Source organism: Musa acuminata, chromosome BXJ2-4 (genome assembly GCF_036884655.1).
Source record: "Musa acuminata AAA Group cultivar baxijiao chromosome BXJ2-4, Cavendish_Baxijiao_AAA, whole genome shotgun sequence".
NCBI classification, from domain to species: domain Eukaryota; kingdom Viridiplantae; phylum Streptophyta; class Magnoliopsida; order Zingiberales; family Musaceae; genus Musa; species Musa acuminata.
In genome coordinates this window covers 41,559,737-41,578,309 of record NC_088341.1, presented here as the reverse complement: position 1 = coordinate 41,578,309, position 18,573 = coordinate 41,559,737, and the positions used below count along the sequence as shown (strand labels likewise).

Sequence of the window (18,573 nt, the reverse complement as noted above, 5' to 3'; positions counted from 1 at the left end):
TCTTTTGGATGATAACAGTCGTGAACACATCATAGAAGAAGGAAGAAGCTGGGAAACACACAATAGAGAGGCAGAGTCAGATGCAGGGAAAAGGAAACGTCTCACTCTCCACTTTGTTCTCGTTCAAGAAAGTCAACATGACAAACTTGACTTTGGTGCGTACCAGAAAAAGAACCAAAAGAAAAGTCACTTTGGTCTTCGATGGACTCTAATAACGTATGCATATGACTAAACAACTGAGGAAACAATATCCACCGAATTTACATTAATTTTAAGTGAGTCTAATATATAATTACCAGACCAACATTTAAAATATACAAATATTTTCAGATTATATATATATTTATATTTCTGAAAATTTATGACAAATAAATAGGAATCTGACTTGAGTCAACCAACCATTGAAAGCATATATGGATTCCTCTATCATTCGCTCATATCATCCACCATTCCAGACATGTCCTCTTCCTTCTTCAACCCTCCAATTTGACTAAAAATATTGTGGTCAAAGCAGAAAAAAAATAACAATTTAAAGGGAAAAAGGGGCTTTAGGTAGTACTTGTTTCATGTCACTTCATCATTCCATATTGGACAGGATGCTGACTCACATCCAGAAGGATGCAGCAGATGCTGCATGATCACTTGTTTCACTTCACTTGGAGCTGATGTGAGTCGTCCTCAAGTCATGGAACTAAAGCTTTGCAGAGTTAAAGTGAAGCTAAGGTAAAGATCAATGTCACAGATCATCCAGCCTTTGACCTGAGAAAGCACATGTCACACAAAGCTGAGACACGACACTGGACGAAGAGTTTGGTGCTTGGAATAGGGTGAAAGAAACGCTGCGTCCAATAACTTTTACTCGGCACGACGTTTCAGATCTCGGCATCCTTCTTCCTGCTTCCACAACTGGAGACATGAAGCCATGGAATCCACAGTTTGTGCCTGCGCATGTTGAACGTAACCTAATCGGATGATCCGACCGATCTTTCTCGCAGAGCAAAGCAACCAAACACTGCAGAGAATGTACGACCCATTCGTCGACATATTACTCCGATGTAATCCTAAATGATGAGGGAAACAACAGAGGCACGATTGTCTAGTTGTCTTGGGTCAATGGAAGCGTGCATGAACTGCTCATGTTGGTCTTTGTACCACGCAGACATTTCATTGTGTCACACAGCAAGTCTTATCCGACGACCTACTCTGGAACAGTGACACCGGCAAGGATCATGCCACCGCTACATCGTATTTACATGAAGAATGTTGCTGGTACATCTCCTTGCACTTAATTTGGGAATGGAGAGAACAAAGACGGCAGCTCTAATGGTTGAGCTCATCAGCTCCACATGCCGGACAACATGCTCCGAAATCTGCTGGTAGACAGCCTTTTGATGATTCTTTTAGCGTCTCTTACATCACTCTCTGCAAGTTCCTCCAAGTGTTTCACGCACCCAGAAGCCGCAATCTTTCTCCGGACGCCGCCGCTATCGGCCAAGCACACCAGAGCAGAGAGCACATGCGTCTTGGTCACCGACTTCTCTCCGGGATGGAGCAGCTGCAGCATCCGGTTCACGTTGTCGTCCTGTTTGATGAATCGCCTACGGTTTGTTTGGATCGATATCATCCCCGAGAGTGCCTCAGCGGCCATCTCCCGCACCTGAAACGACCTGTTCTCCAGTAGTTTCACGAGCTCCGGGATGAAGCCGGCATCCCCCATCGCCTTCTTGATCGCCTGGGATAGCGCGGAGAGGCGAGCCACGGCCTTCAGCGCAGGCTCCTGAAGAGACATCTCGCCGCTCCTTAGCAAGGAAAGAACGCGGTCGAGGAACCCCAAGCTCATCAAGACGTTCATGGTGCTCGGAGATGAGAAGCAGAAGGCCTCGATAGCCCTGAGCGCGACCTCTTTGGCCTTCGATGAACAGGGGGAATTGGGATCGAGGAGCTCCACCAGTGAGCCGAGCACGCCTTCTTTCATCGCCTTCTCCTTGATGGCGTCGTCTTCGTAGGCCATTGCGGTCAAGAATTCTATGGCTTGGACTTGCGAAGTTTCTTCTTTCGATCTCGAGAGCTTCACGAAGATGGAGACCGCCCCTTCTTCCACCATGAACCTCCTGATCTCTTCCACGCCGCCGAGGCTCTTCAGTACGCCACAAGCTGACCGAATCAGCTCTCCGCTGCTGCCGGAATCGCCACATATCTTGAGGAGCGCAGAGACGCCTCCTTGAGCTGAAACCGACCATGCATTGTCCGAGTTCTCTGTCATTCTCTTCAGAGCTCCGGCTGCTCTCTCCTTCGCCGATTCAGTTCCAATCTCCAGTAATCGAATCAATGGCGCGACGGCACCAGCCGTGGCAAGAGCTGCTCTGTGTGAATCAAAGCCTGCGATGGCCGAGATCGCCTCCGCTGCTTCCTCTGCAACACCCTCTATCCCGGATTCAAGAAAGCTCGCTAGCAGAGCAACACCTTCCGCTACTTCTACCACCAGAATCCTCACGTACTTCTCGTCCTCGCGCAGGACTTGGTTGAGGGCCTTCAAAGCTCCAACTCTCATCTCCAAATTGCCGATCTTTAGCCTGGAGATGAGATCCTTTACGTAGAACCGCATGTCCTCCCGGCTCGCTCCGACGCCGGGCCTCGACACGACTATGGCTCGAGAAAGGGTCAGAACCCCAGATGCGTAGATCTCTTCCAGGCGCTTCGAATGGAGGTGGAGCCTGCAGGCTACCACATCAAGATCACTCCTCAGGCGGAGCCTCCCGCCGCCGTAAGCCTCATCGCTACACTTGTTGGCCAACAACCGCGTCTCATTTGCGGTCGATGTTATAGCTTGCAACAGTCCGACGAGCTCTGTGTTCGCTGCAGAGTCTCCGCCATCTGCTGCAGCGGCAAACGCAGAGCGGATCTGTTCCAGCTTGTCCCGGATCAGTTGCCATTTCGCAGGGAAGGATCGGCTGCAGTAGGAGGAGGAGATCAGCGAACCGATGACCTCCGTCGCTCGGCGGATGCTAATCCCTTCAAGTTGCCGAAGACTGCAACCGGCTTTCTCCTCCTCCTCTTCTTCTTCCATCTCTGATTTCATAGACTCGGAATCATCCTCATGCAATTGGCTTTTGATCTCCCTCCGTAAAAGAAGAAGAAGAAACGATCTGCGTCCATGCATTTGTTCCCATCTCCAAGAGTGGTGAGTGGCATTTACTTGGGTCCAGGTTGAGGCCAAGTGGATATTGGTCGTCTAGCATACTAGTTTAGGTCTTAATATAGATTCCTTCTTACTAGTGGAAATCTAGATATAAAGTGACATGAAAACATGGCAATGCAGGGGAAGTTGGGGGGGAGGACGGAGAGGGAATCAAAGGTAGGCAACCAAGGCATGGAAGCTAACTTTGCATCTCAACCTAGGTCAGAAAAGTCAAGGAGCCTCATCTAATGTATCCTTGGAACGTAGCAAGAACTCTCACTGGACCTCTAAAACAAGATGCACGCGAGAGAGAGAGAGAGAGAGAGAGAGAGAGAGAGGTGCTGCAATGGTGTCACGGCCTCCATGTGAGCCCTTTGTCCGGTTGCGCTATGCTTTTAGGTCTGCGGCATCACATTTTCCTGCATACTTCTTCTTCAAGGTATGGTAGACTGGAGGAGAACAAAGTGGCAGAGGGGCGTCCACATGCAGACAGAGAGAGAGGTAGAAGAAAACATAGGAAGGCAGTTTCGGGGAGAGAGATTGAAGCTGGACATGGATGTATACGCCGAAGGAAAAGACGGTAAAGTGTCTTGTTTTCTTCGGAAAGTGACAAAGCCACCCTATCCCGTTTGGATGGAAGGAGCCTTTTGCTACTCTGTAATCGATCGCTATCTGTGTCAATGCATGTAGTAGTAGCCATTGCCAACATGTGAAGCCTCAAATGATTTCATGTTCAGCCTATAACCTGCTTGATGGATCAGAATCGAAGATCATCCATCACATGTGATGGTCATTAGGATAATTGACTTCTTAATTTAGTCAACTTATTCATGATGCATAAATCCAAACTTACAGTAGTAGACAATAAAGTTTGACATTAAATCCAAGCATTACAAACTCTTTCAAAACAACTTATTGACATTTTCTACGGGATTTATTAACTTATTTAATTTTAATAACTAATTCTAAATGCTTATAAATTTATTTAGCTTTTTTTAAGCTCACTAAGTCATATATATATATATATATATATATATATATATATATATATTGGACGACATCAACGACTCTTTCTAATTCCATGATGAGTCAAATCAAATTAGTCACCATTAACCCCTACCAAAGCCAAATATATATCATTAGACTTTTCTAAATCTTATTAATATGAGATTATTTATTTTTAATCTTCATCCAAATCATGCATATTTTCTTAACAATTTATTTCTCTATCTACTGTAAAGAAAATTTATGGAACTCCATTTTTAGTGCTGGAACCAAACAAATTTTGGTTACTAACATTTTTAATTTCTCATTTACCTTGTAATAATATCAAATTTGATTGTAAATTTGACAAATTGATTCGACCCTATCTGTATTTTAAGCATTATTGTATCTAAACGAGAGGAGCTGCTAAGTGTTAATGACTTTGGACGAGAAAGAAGAAGGTGAAAAACTATGTATCCGATGTCCCTTATCTCATTTCGAGTACGAAAGATACTTATGTCTCATATCTCACTTCATGAAAAATATTACATTAAAATTTATCCAGTAACACTCCACTAATGATTAAGTAACATATGTATTCCATATCCCTTATCTCATTTTAATTCGAGTGCTAAAGATATTTATATTTTATATTTCACTAATGATTAACATATATATCCCATATCCCTTATCTTATCTCAATTCGAGTCCAATAATAACTCGTTAATGGTTAAGTTAGTATTTATACGAGAGTATCTAAAGCTTATAAATCATTTTATTTCAGATACGAGAGTACTTGAATAGTTTCATTCTTATAACTATCGATTTAATGAGAAAATATTCTCTTAAGGAAGCTCTATTGATATGGGATACATAGCAATCTCTTCATCTTCGATAATTAATATAACAATAGTCATTGACTTAGCTATCGAAGATGAAAAATAGTTTACTTATGAATATTTTCTTATGAAACCAACAATGACAATAACAAACATTATATAAAGCAATCTCATATTTGAGGATTCAAAACAAGCTAAACAAACATTTATGAGCTTTAGATGTTTACAGACATATACTAACTTAACTAAACAAACCTCTATAATAATCTTTTGTACAAAGTGAGATATGAAACATAGAAATCTTTCACTTTTGAACTAAAGTGAGATAAAAGAGACATGCGATGCAGATATTCTTTACCTTTCAGAAAAATCCCTATCAATCAAATCATGAACACTTAGCCGCTTTTTTTCTTTTAGATGTGATCGTACTTTGGAACACCAATCAGATTGAATCAATTAGACGAAGTCAAATTAACGATGAAACTTGGCTTTATGCCTTACACCTTGTACGTGCTCCTCAATTCGTTCATAATCTTATGGGTATCTATTAAGAATGTCTTCTCGCATGTTTAGTCAACTTTACCTTTCCATCCGTCAATTTATTGCTTAATCCTTAAACCTTCTAATAGGAAATCACATGATTTGACTTTTTTTTGGTTTTTTGGTAAAACCTCATGTTCTTTGTGTTAGAAGTATGGCTAATGATGTAGTTAGCCGTTTCTATTTTATCTTAAAAGAAAATTTATTTTGATTTTTTGTTCCTTTTTAGGTGAGAAAAATATTATAAACTTATTATTATCTTGTCCACTAAACTTGTTCTTTTTTCTTCATTTCTCTGTGTTCATGTTTAGGTGAGAAACTCAAACTTTTGGAAGAGAGAGAATATATATATATATATATATATATATATATATATATATATATATATATATATATATATATATATATATATATATATATATCCACTAAATCATTATCTTGACCGAACTATTATATACTTAACGGGTAAACTTATTCTTAGTTGCGTGCTACAAAAACTATAAGATATTAGATTAGGTGATGGCCATAAACGACACACGTGAAGATTTCTTCACCTTTAACTTTCTTTTGTTAGATTATGTGTCATATTTAATTAAATAAAATATATGATTGAATTTTGATTATAATTATCGATTAATAAAAAAATTTAATTATGTTAATATTTCTTAAAAACTAATCTCCTAATTACTTATTATAGATTCTTTCTTCTCGTTTACAACATCATAAAGATTAAAAATATAATACATGGGTACGTGATATTATTGAGTGACTATAATTTTTTTTATCTCCTTTTAATCATGTAAATCAGTCATCAAGATATTATGGATCTTCTCTTATCTCTTATTTATACATAATCTATCGAAAGAATACGAAGAGATGAAAAAATAAGTCTATTTCTTATTACAGATCGAGATCATTCTAACTTTCGAATCCCATGACGATACGTTCGTAAATCAGATAAAAATTTTTTGAATGACAATAAAAGATATGTATCGTAAATTTGATATATTATTATTTAATTTTAAATTTTAATATTAATTTTTTTTATATAATAAAAATATAAGGATGATTTTTATACTTAAACCCTTTCCAAACTCCACGATACGTTTGATATACGTATGACATATATGTGCGTGTGTTTTGGATAGATTCGATACGTGGAAGATATAAGTTGTATATTTCTCCTGGCCCCATACGGTTCTGCATTCTCCTTACGATGAGAAGAAAATGACATTTTTGGTACATAATTAATGTCAGGCTCATTAATTTTCTTGATGGTTGCGTCAACGGCGGTGGCTTGATGGATATGCCATCGTCATCATCGAAGTCTAATATTCTCGATTTCTTCTGGATAGCTTCTTCTTTTTCTTTGGATGATGAATGGAGTTTGATGTCCCATCGTATTTACTGTTAGATTTCATCTGATATTATTTTTTCATAATCTAGTTTTGTATACTAAATTCGACGACTTATCATTAGTGAAAGCAATGTTTTACTGATTCGAAGAATTTGACATATAGATATATGCTTATTATGTGACTGTTAATTTCACATATATTCGAGTAACACTGGATGATCTCTTGAAGTTGTAAACTCCCAACTTAATCTTTGATGGTCACCAAAATCCCATATAAAAATGTGCTAGCTAAGGTAAATAATTTAAACTATCTAAATCTCATATTAAACTTCTTCTATTTAAGCATCAAATGATATTACACGTCGACCCTTTGAATTACTTCCCTACACGTTAAATGGATAAATTCATGTTGATCGACCACTCGAATGGTATCCAGGTCAAAGGCCAACACATTGAAGTCTGAGTCGAAAGACTTCACCATAGGTAATAGAGCCCTATCACTTGATGGATTTGCGTATGAGGATGAAACTTCCACTACTGACACCTAAGGTGACGATGAGAATGGCAACTTATTTGAGTTGATAAAGTTACTGGAGAAAGATGAAGAGGACAATGTTGTAGACCTTTTGAATTAAGAGGGCGGAAGCCAAGTAGTTCATCCGAGGAGCTTTAAATCGTAGGCAGTTGTGGGGAGCAAAGGTCGACTAGTTTATTATTTATAGAGGCTAAGTTTAATGCTTCCTTTGCTCGATTGCTCGGTCAGCTCTCGAGCGCCTCGAAAGAAGGAGGCAACATTACATGATTAGAGTCGCGAAGAGACACGTGGCAGGATTCGAGTGACCCAAGAGTCATTTGGATCATCATTATGATCTCATCAAATCTACCACGATCTACACAATCACCACGTGGAGGCCTTAGATCCCACCATGTTAGCCAATCACAAGTAGATACAATGCGTGCTTATGTGTCTATCATATTTTAATTTGCACAACTACCGAAAGGGGGAGCACTTGCGGCATGTGCCTTCGCCATTGCACACGACCATCGGCCCGTCGAGCACCACTGTACTATGGTTGTGTCGACTTGCCTTTGTCATCACATGGGCTATGTCAACCCATCACGTGTGACCTTATTAGCCTGCCACTACCACTATGCATTGCCATGTCAGCTTGCTGGGCGCCATTACGTGGGATCATATCAACCTACCTCCACCACCATGCACGATTGTATCGGCTTACCTTCGCCACTACTTATGATTGTGTCGGCCCATCGAGTGGCTTTGTGTATAGCCTTCTCGACCCATCGAGCCTAATTGCACTAGGCCATGTCTACGGATGATATGTTTGTACCAAGTGACTAACAGTAAGATATCATATGATTGACACATCAGCTCCATGTGATCGATACATCGACAATAAGTGATCAACATTTCGGTGCCATACGGTCGAAACGTTGACACCTTAATGGCCATTGGCCGACTCCTCAACGCCACAAGGCATCGTGACGTCGACTGCTGGCATCGGGTGGTTGACACATCAACACAAGCTGGCTTCACGTGGTAGGCATGCCAATACTATGAGACTCTACCCGTTCCCATCAATTGATCATCTCTCATCGTCTGATCTATGCCATATGTTTAAACATTACGCTATCCTGAATTCAGCATGAACCAACGATAATTACGCTTAAGATCAATGCACCATATTCTCATGAATGACATGCCATCTAGAGATAGCGACTTTGAGAACATACTATAAAAGAAGTTAGACATGTATGCTCCAATAGCTTGCTTCATCAGCTCTCCAATTTAAGCATCTAAAGAGTATTGTTGGGAATGCCCTCAAGTAATTTTGTGGATCGATGAGGTTTGAGTTGATGTTGACTTCAAAAAAAATAGATTGCATCCGAATCAATTTACTCCGCCCAACAACCAAAATCTGTCATTTCTTCCGCTATCAAAGACACTGCTACCAAGATTCGTTGCTTTCGCTTCAGGAAAGAAACACCGATGACGATGAACCAAATTGTCTCCCCTTTAGCCATGAGTATCTTTGGACTGATGGTTAGGACAGTGAGAGAAGGGTGTAGTTAGTGTGGAGTGCGGCCGTCAGCCATAAGGGCGGAGACAGTACAGAATCAATGAAGTGTCCGCCCTGGATTGACTGGGACACAGGAAGACGACTCAGGTACTCTCCCAGAAGCTATATTTAATGATCGATCTTGTGGGGACTTTGTGTCTTCCCACGACTCAATAATAATTAATCCGTGAAGATGAATCTTTTTCTTCTTTTCTTGCCCGCCTCGATCTGTAGAATGAGTGGTTTACTTCACAGTGCATAAATCTTTTTAGTGCTCGGGAAAGGATCTTAATGTTTGTGTGCTAATTAAGCTAATTGTTATGGGAATACAACATGTTCATCACTAACATTTATACCATTTAGTCGTGGGAAAGAAGTACCAAAACACTAAAGCAAAATCAATCGATCCAAGCATAATCTTATGGTAAACAATTTATAGGTAGCTAATATTAATTACAAATATAGATTTTACACACTTGAAAGATAATACGATAAAATGTTTAAACGTGATGTCATATATAAATTCTCACACACTAAGTGCTTACAGCCAACTGTCATCTAATCTTGTGTCATTTAGGGTTCTAAAGTTGTCTGTCAACTGTAGAAGATCCTTACAAATTGTAGGTTAGAGGTTGGATAGTTTTGTCTCTGTATAATGATTTTACATAAGCTAATGAAATTTATCTTTGTAATTTCTTTTTCTTATGAAGCGTCCACTTTAATGTCTGGTTACGAGATAATGAGTTTACACTTTGATAAAGTAACAATAACAGTTTACTTGTATATTTGCTTGGTCCACGGGTCGATATCAGGAGTCTTCGGTCGGCTGAGCTGATCGTCGAGGTCGATCGAACCCTTGCGATGAGGTGTTGGTGTCGAGATGTGGATCCGCATCTCTTGTTCCGGACATCGGTTAGCGGCTCATCGTCAGTACGCTTGTTGATGACTCCAAGGTTGGAATGCTCGTGACTCGAGGGTGGCCGCTTTCATACAAGGATGACCCTCGTCGGGTGATTGCCGATTTTGACCCCTCCAACGAGCAAGTCAGTGGTGGGTTGATTTATTTTTTACCTCTCCTTAGGCCGGATGCTAGTTAGAAACTTTTATATTACTGTACGAGGGTCCATCGTACGCGGGTTTGGTATGACCAATCATCGAGAGGTGAGATGATACCTTTGTGTAGCTACCGTCTCGGGACGCACAAAACGATGTCATGCTGCGCCATCCCGAGCTTCCGGGAAAGAACGTACTAAGCACGCCTTGGTATGGATTTTGGCTCGGCGTATGGGGGTGCTCCTCTTGCTGACTTAGCTATAGCGTGACGTGGTATTAACCATGACGTGACCTGGACCCAAAATATATCTTATCAATAACGATCGATTTTTTATAAAAAAAAAAAGGCATATGCAAAACGACTTAGGCAAAATAAATTTAGCTTATGATACACACATCATTTACATTGAATCGATCCATAAAATGAAATGATCTATAAGGTGAATTAATCTAATTATATTATTTTAAATATAATTATAATGTTATTATCATATATTTATAAATATAAAAACACTATAAACCTATAGGAATGACTTACCATATAATACAAACTTATCACCCTTATTGGAATGTCATATTCTTATTAGAAAAAAAAGTCAACTACAATGTTTTTGGGACCTCCAAACACATTATAAACTTATAAAAAAAATTATAATTAGACTAATTTACCTCATACATCGATCCACCTTATAGACCAATATAAAAGGAGTGTTATAAATGTAAAAAAAAATTATAATTTTATCAAAAATTAAAGGCTTAAGAATTATGACTTTCTTTTGAAAGTCATTTTCCAACTCATCTTCCTCTTCTATTTATACCCCAACAATCAAATTTATTTGATCTTTCACCCACGCCGTTTGTTTGGACGCATCAGATCTCACGAATATTAACAATCGACACACACGAAGCATCATCACAGACAAATCTCCGATGATTCAACCTCTCTCACGCGGAGATCGACGTCGATGCACGCCGTCCAACCAATTGGTCGGGTCACCAACGACTATTCTTGTACATGGAAAAGCGAGCCAGCGTCGGAAGAAAGCCATTACTTGCCTCGTTCGGTTGGTGTGCTGTCACCCTCTTCCCGTCACCTCCCAATTTCTCTGTTACAACCCCTCTTTATTATTCTCCCCCTCCATAAATAGACGGTGACGATAATAGGATAAATTTCTGAAAATTATATATATATATATATATATGTTTTTAATTTCTTTTTTCTGAGAAACCTCTTTTATTTTTAGAATCTTCAAACAACATCCTTATTTTTACTAATGCCTCAAATAATTCCAGTCACCTATCCTTTTCTTTTCTTTTTTTTTAGAGATCAGCTCATAGGGTGAATTAGTTCGATTATAATTTTTTTTAGTAATACCGAAAAATTGTTACAGCTATAATAAAATATTATATTATATCATAATATTTTTGAAAAGCAGATTTTTTCTACAAATTCCCCCATAATAACATCGAATGCATCCTTTTCCATACTATCCACATCAGTGGTGGCCCACATGCGAGTCACGTGATCCTTCGGTCGGTCTCCCCCAACCTATCGCTTCCGATCTCCACCTTCCATTTCGCATGTTGATTTAATTAGGGGAAACGGCCTGCCCTTTGGGCGCCTCGCGTTTCCCCCCTCCCTTTGTTTCAATCATCTAAAGAATCTTTGAGCTTTAAAAGCAGCAGCGACGCCATCGCCTCGTGGAATTCATCGTTGTTGTCATCATTGTTATTGTACGCAATCCATCCATTCCATTAATACTTAGCAGTGGTATAAGAAGTCCCTTCCGCTCGAGTAGGAACGCACACGCAAGGGTTGGTAGGAATGGCGGATAAGACGGAGACCTCGGTTCCGACCTTGACGGAGAGGGTTCGGATCGACGGCGCGCCGGCGAAGGCTAGCCTGGCGGCCGACGGGACGCTGCGGTGGAGCTCCGGCGAAGGCGGGGAACGGTGCCTGGCACTGGAGTCGGAGGGGCTGGGCCTGGACGTGGTGGGGCGCAGGATCACGATCCGGGCCTTCGTTGGGGCGCTCAAGGGGTTGTCTTCTTGCGGCGGGCGGCGTGGCGCCGGCAAGAGGGTGAGGAGGGATCATGTGTTGGAGATGCCCACCGAAGAGTTGGCGTCCAGGTGGAGCGAGAGGATGAGGGCTTACATCGATTCCCTTGGTAAACATCCTAATTTTTCGGGCGAAACTTTCGGGACGCAACTTTCTGTTTCTTGAAATCGTAGATCTTGGTGGAGTCATGTCTCAATGATTGCGTCGAGATATTTCCATCAGATGTTTCTGTTCCTTGAAGAACTACAGCTTAATTCGTCTCTTACCCCGTTTGTGTGTTATCTAAGAGCAAACTTTTGCATTTTCCAGATCATTGGGAGCTTCTTCCTTTGTTCCTGCGGAATATCTTTGAGGTTTAAACTTAATTTCCGGATTTTTTTTTGATCCGATGAAAGCTTTAATTTTCGGCATGATTCCTTTTTTTCTTTTGATATGTGGTTTCATGTTTAGATTGTAGTTAGATAATTGTTTCACATTTCCTTCTTCTCCTTCATTTGGTGAAGTCATGCTTCATGGTTATAGATTAAAGTTCATATAGTCGTTTGAGTTTCATGGACCGACTATGTATATGTATATATTGTGTGCTCGAGGCAATTGGACTAAGACTGTCATTGAGGTCGGACAAGAATCTTAAATTGATGTAAAGTAATTCTAATTATCTTCTGTGGGGGAGAAACTTAATATATCATCGCTCTTCTGATATAGGTCGGCCAAAGCGGTTATTGATAATTGTAAACCCATTTGGTGGAAATAAAAGTGCACGAAAGATTTTTGACACAGAAATTAAGCCCCTTCTAGCGGATGCTGAAGTCCTTTATACCTTGAAAGGTTGGTGAGATTGGTACTCTGTAAAATCATCTTGATATTTCTATTCTTTGGCAGCAAACTTAATTTACCTTTTCCCTTTTCTAACAAGTTGACTCTTTGATTTGATATATTCCTTCAGAAACTAAGTATCAGCTCCATGCTCAAGAAATTGCTAACACCATGGATCTTATAAAATACGATGGAATTGTGTGTGTCAGTGGTGATGGTGTTCTTGTAGAGGTTAGTAACTCATAATTTCTCCACATGAAAGAAAATAGAAGTTTGGTGATAGTGTTCATCTTAAGTGTGGGACATGGACTTGTTAAAAGTGGCAACAAACTATCTTCTTTGTGATTAAAAGATTTTTGACATGTTATTAGTTGCTTATCTAATTGTAGCAACTGTAGCTTTTTAAGTCTTAATTCTTGATCTTTAGACCACAAGGTGAACATTTGAGATGCAACAGTAATTCTTCGAACGTCATGAATACTCTATATTATTAGCTAATAATAGGCCACAATTGATTGTTCTAGAGTATTAGATTGCCATAGCCATTTACATCTCGAATCTCTATTCACATTGCTTCACTGAGTTCATTTGTTTCTGCATAGCTGCTAATTTTTTACTAGTTTAATTAATAATCAGAAAGTACAGAAGTATTATACTGATTTTGTTGTTACTGTTGTTAGTTGCATTTCCTATGTGAACTCGTGATTTGATATCTTTTGAACTTCATGGGCTGTTTATCAGCTATGTTGATGCGTACGTATCACTAGATTCCAGTTTAAGTTCTTGAAAAGAAAGAAAGTCTATAGTGGTGTATCCCTCATTGTTTGTCTCGTATGCTTTTGCCCACTTTATGGTCTCTTTAAAGATTCTAAATGCTTTAACTACTTCCTTATTTTTGTATCCTTGACATATCACATTAGTTCATCCTTTTTCTCTTTTCTCCTTTGTTTGGCAGGTTGTTAATGGCTTATTGCACAGGGAAGACTGGGATACTGCAATTCAGGTACCTCTTGGGGTAATTCCAGCAGGTATGCTCCTCGACATACCATGAAATGTTGAATTGCTTAGTCAAGTTATCATTTGAATTTTATGCAAGTGGATAACACTAAAATCAGTTGGAACCTTGTCACGTGGAGTAGATTCGGACAAGAAGATGATTTTTAAATTATTATCTTATTGCTCATTTAAATTATAATGCAACATTTGAATTTAATGCAAGTTGATAAACACTAAAATCGGTTGGAACCTTGTCACATGGAGTAGATTCCGACAAGAAGATGATTTTCAAATTATTATCTTATTGCTCATTTAAATTATAATGCAACATTTGAATTTTATGCAAGTTGAGGAACACTAAAATCAGTTGGAACATTGTCACATGGAGCAGATTCTGACAAGAAGATGATTATGAAATTATTATCGTAGACTTGATGAGTCCTTGGATTCCCATGATCAGGACATTTTTTGTTCGTTTAATTTGAGATTCACTTTATTGAGGGCATAAAGTTAACAGTCCTTTTCCTGATTTTGTTCTTGTTGTGGTGGCTTGGTTGGTGGAGGGGGGAATCCATTAGGGCCCTTTGATAGATAGCAACTCCTGACTGTCAAATTTGCTTACGACAGGTGAACTAATGCAAATTTCTCATCTTTTGGTAACTTATTCAGGTCTATGGTTTGTTGTTAATTCAAATGTTCCAAATTTGTGCTTGATGTGCTTCACATTTACTAGAATAATGGCCACCATGAACTACATGGGACTAAGTTTATAAGATGCCATGTCACCGAACAGTCGAAAGGTTTAAATAGTAAGATTAGGGGGCTTCAGAAGATCTTCTGAGACCAGTGATTATGATTCAAAGAAACAGAAAAGGTGCAAATCAGGTCCTCAGTTCAGATTGTGAGACTGAACTGCATTAATTAAAATAGGACCAAGGTGCACACCATCCACAGGATTGAATGTCAACAAATCCCCTGACTTGTTCTAAGTGATATTTGCTCATCTTTTTGCTGCTTAATTGGCATTATTTGTCACTCGATGAATTGCTTGTTGACTAGTTTTCTTTTAGCATGTTTGTTGGCAGGTTCTCACAGTTTACATGTATTACTTATGTTATTCTTGTTATTTGGTTGTAGGTACGGGGAATGGTATGGCAAAATCACTTCTAGATGCAGCTGGTGAAGTTTACTCTGTTTCCAATGCCACATTTTCTATTATTAGAGGTCCTCTTTTTCTTCATAATTTTATTTTGTTCATTCACATGTTTATGTTTTAGAATGTGATTATTATATTTAGGCTAAGTAGATGAAAAATATGTTTCTCAGAAGCAAATGTTAACCATACAGGTTATAGACGCACCCTTGATGTTGTTACCATCTCCCAAGAAAAGACTAAGTTTTTCAGTGTCTTGATGCTTACCTGGGGTACGTAGAAACCTTGCAAAGCCAATTCATTCTCATGTTTAATTGTTATATTTTGCTCTTTTGATAGCTTCTCATTTTTCATATCATGTGAAGTTCTGTATGCCTCTCTCTAAAAGTAATCCATTGGCATCTGAAGGTTTGGTGGCAGATATTGATATTGAATCTGAGAAGTATAGGTGGATGGGAAGTGCTCGCTTGGACTTTTATGTATGTATAGCATGTACCCTGAGGTTTCTCTCATATATATCTCTTGTAACTTCATACTTTTCTAACATAGAACTTGTCAATATGTCTATTTTGTGTAGGGTACCTCTTACGTAGTTGTCCATCTTATCAATAATTTTATAATATTTGGTTCACCTACTTCGTTATGGTCAACTGATTTGTCTTTTTTTTTTTCCTTATTTCTTCTGTTTCTTTTGTAGACATTTATGATTGCAGGGTTTTTAATTCTTATTTCTATTTAGGTATTATTGCATCTTATGCTCAAGTGAGTTTTGAAATATGATTTCTTTTCTCCTCTTTGAGCTTTTAAAAAGAATTACTAGTATGCTAAGTTCATTATTTTCACTCTCTTTCTGTGTAGATTGTCAAACTCTTTTATATTTATGATTACCTTTTGTGTCAGTCATGGCAGCTGCTTGGCTTCTAAGCTGCCCTCACTGACCAAGTGCCTGCACTTTTGAAGGGTTCAATTTAGGTAGCTACTGGAGGGCTAGGTATGGAAATGGGCAGCCATCTCTGTAGGTATTGCAACATTTACAAGTAGTTTGTTGGGTAGTAAAATATAGAACTAGTTGTTCTACATGCTTCCCCACTTCCCTCTGGATTCGTCTTATATCTCTTTTAGTCCTACAATTTTACATCTTCTACCTCCAGTTAACCCCATGGTTGTTTCATTTATTTTCGTGATGAAGATTTCCTTAAGCTCCTTTATGTTCATTCCTTGTCTGCTTTGCTGGCTTGTCACTTGACTGTAGTTTATTGCAGATATCAGTCATGTTTTTCAGGACAACTTCATCTCAGAAGCTTGTAGGATTCCAAGATTAATTATTTGTTCATGATTCATCTGTCAAAAAACATGGCACTTCTATGGCTGTTTTATTAAAGTCTTGTGTTGTGCATGGTTTATTCTACTTCCTGTCATGACTTTGATTGATGAGAGTGAATCATTTGTGTCCTGGGAGTTAGAATGTGCTCATCGATTCCATATGTTGCTTGCAGTCTCTTCTTCGCATAATTAATTTGCGAAAGTACGACGGGCATGTTCAATTTGTTCCAGCACCTGGATACGAAGCATATGGAGAACCAATAAATCAAACCAACTGTTGCAGTAGCAACACTATGCTTTACAAGGACGACCAAGGAGATGAAGCTAATGTTAGGCCATGTGGCTACCAAGGGCCTTCAATTTCCCTGGATGGATGTGAATGGAGGTCTATTGATGGCCCTTTTATTTCGGTTTGGATCAACAACGTGCCATGGGCAAGTGAAGATATTATGCCGGCACCCAATGCCAAGGTAACTTTTTGTTGTCAGTACTTGTTTCTGTCTTGCGGTCTCTCTTTGCATACATGGATCATGCACAACTTACATTAAGTCAATTACTTCGATATTGGTCTCATGAACCAATTTTATTTGATTTGTGCGCACCAGTTTGAGTTTGACAAACTTTTAACACAAGATCAGCTAACTGCAGCAGTATTTGTGGTTTGCATTCCAATCACCTGATTGGTACTTTTGTAGCATGATCTGCACATCATAGTGACAGCTACCTTATTCCTGTGCAGTTCTCTGATGGCTACTTGGACGCAGTCATTATCAAAGAATGTCCAAAGTCGGCTCTTTTGTCACTGATGCTGAAGATGAGTGATGGAAGTTATTGCAAGTCTCCGTATGTCGTGTATCTCAAGGTGGGTTGTGTTCTTGACCGGTTCATTCCTATCTCATTTTGAAAGATATATCATCGCATGTCTGCTCTGCTGTTGGTGCATATAACACCTGTTAATACTAAACAACCCTTTGTTTTTCTTTTTTACACCAGTTGATGTAGATGGATATTGCTCGATTTGATATCGATTTCACCTTCTATTTAAGGTAGATGTAGGTAGGAATATTGCAGCTTGATATATTATAAAGAGATAATTGGGACACTAACTCAAAGATATCAATGTTATTTCTTGTCAAGAAGAGCTTTAAAGCAAACATGGAAAGAAAATAAAGAACAAGAAAAGGAGAACAAAATGATACCTTCTTTATAACGATACAAGTAAATTTAATACTTCAAAATATGTTTAGATATTTCGATGCATATGGAACTGAACCTGTGACCATATTTGCATACATGTATAAAAGATTTTGAATAGTAAAACATGATGATGGTACAAATATCCAACAGACCCTTGCTTATCTAACCATCTCTGGCTCTGGTAGCTACAGGAACAGAACCTGATGTTGATTGCTATACCGACTATTCCGGCACAACTTTTATTTTGCAGAAACTATGTTGACCATTATCAGATATTGCGGCATTTGGGTACTTGCCATGCGGTTTTAGGTGTTGCTGCTACATTGTTGCTTCATAGATTTTTGATTGATAAAATGGTTCTTGTGTAGTAAGTAGAGCTCTTCCATGTACAAGCAGGCTTGGCATGGAAGCATCAAAGTGCAAAATAAGTTTGTTTATGTTCTAAGCTTATCCTTGATGTTCAGATCAACTATCCAGAGCCATTTGCTTAATCATCTTTCCAATGGATTTTGCAGGTCAAAGCATTCCGATTAGAGCCAGGTAAGCAGGTAGGACATCCCACAAAGGGTGGCATCATCGACTCTGATGGCGAAGTTATTGCTAGGGGTGATGATCTCCATTGTGAAGATCAACAACAGAATCTGATGATGGCTTATGGTCCTCCCATCCAAATGACGGTGGATCAGGGCTTAGCTACAATCTTCTCACCCAGATGATCCCTCTTGGTCCCATTCCTCTGGTTGTTGGCCCCTCCATACCTTTAGGCACAGAGAAGAGCGAACAAAAAAAAGAGAAATAATATATCTTTTTTCTCTTTACCAGCATTTTGCTGTATATATTTGTGCAAAAAGGAAAAGAAAAAGAGAGAGATTTGGCACACTCCCTTTATTTTTTATGGAGGCTGTAATATATGCTAATAATAGTATTAACCTTTTCCATTCTAATGACATCTCCTGGCATGTGCTGATTTCTAATATCTGTGTTTTCTAACCATGTATTG

At 39.1% G+C, this 18,573-nt stretch overlaps 2 protein-coding genes across 3 annotated transcripts; one reads left to right on the top strand and one right to left on the bottom strand.

The window, feature by feature from the left end:
• Positions 1-1,122: 1,122 nt before the first annotated feature.
• LOC103982877 (vacuolar protein 8-like) lies at positions 1,123-3,698 on the bottom strand. Its single transcript, XM_009399939.3, has one exon. The coding sequence runs from the start codon at positions 3,158-3,160 to the stop codon at positions 1,337-1,339; it is 1,824 nt and encodes a 607-aa protein (XP_009398214.3). The 5' UTR covers positions 3,161-3,698; the 3' UTR covers positions 1,123-1,336.
• Positions 3,699-11,628: 7,930 nt separating this feature from the next.
• On the top strand, positions 11,629-18,549 carry LOC135610945 (sphingosine kinase 2-like). Of its 2 annotated transcripts, XM_065106058.1 has the most exons (10): positions 11,631-12,197; positions 12,794-12,916; positions 13,035-13,135; positions 13,860-13,932; positions 15,038-15,124; positions 15,248-15,325; positions 15,462-15,532; positions 16,550-16,846; positions 17,116-17,238; positions 18,089-18,549. In XM_065106058.1, exons 1-10 carry the CDS (start codon positions 11,855-11,857, stop codon positions 18,287-18,289), a joined length of 1,497 nt encoding a protein of 498 aa, XP_064962130.1. In that variant the 5' UTR covers positions 11,631-11,854; the 3' UTR covers positions 18,290-18,549. The 2 variants fall into 2 exon arrangements, with proteins under 2 accessions (XP_064962131.1, XP_064962130.1); XM_065106059.1 differs by lacking the exons at positions 12,794-12,916; positions 13,035-13,135 and adding an exon at positions 12,398-12,441 and having other exon boundaries at positions 11,629-12,197.
• Positions 18,550-18,573: the final 24 nt, after the last annotated feature.

Coding starts and splice junctions, on each gene's coding strand:
- LOC135610945 (XM_065106058.1), top strand. CDS start 11,855: ATGGCGGATAAGACGGAGACCTCGGTTCCGACCTTGACGGAGAGGGTT. Junction 13,136..13,859: donor GTGATGGTGTTCTTGTAGAG/GTTAGTAACTCA, acceptor TTTGTTTGGCAG/GTTGTTAATGGCTTATTGCA. Junction 15,326..15,461: donor TGTCTTGATGCTTACCTGGG/GTACGTAGAAAC, acceptor TGGCATCTGAAG/GTTTGGTGGCAGATATTGAT.
- LOC103982877 (XM_009399939.3), bottom strand. CDS start 3,160: ATGCATGGACGCAGATCGTTTCTTCTTCTTCTTTTACGGAGGGAGATC.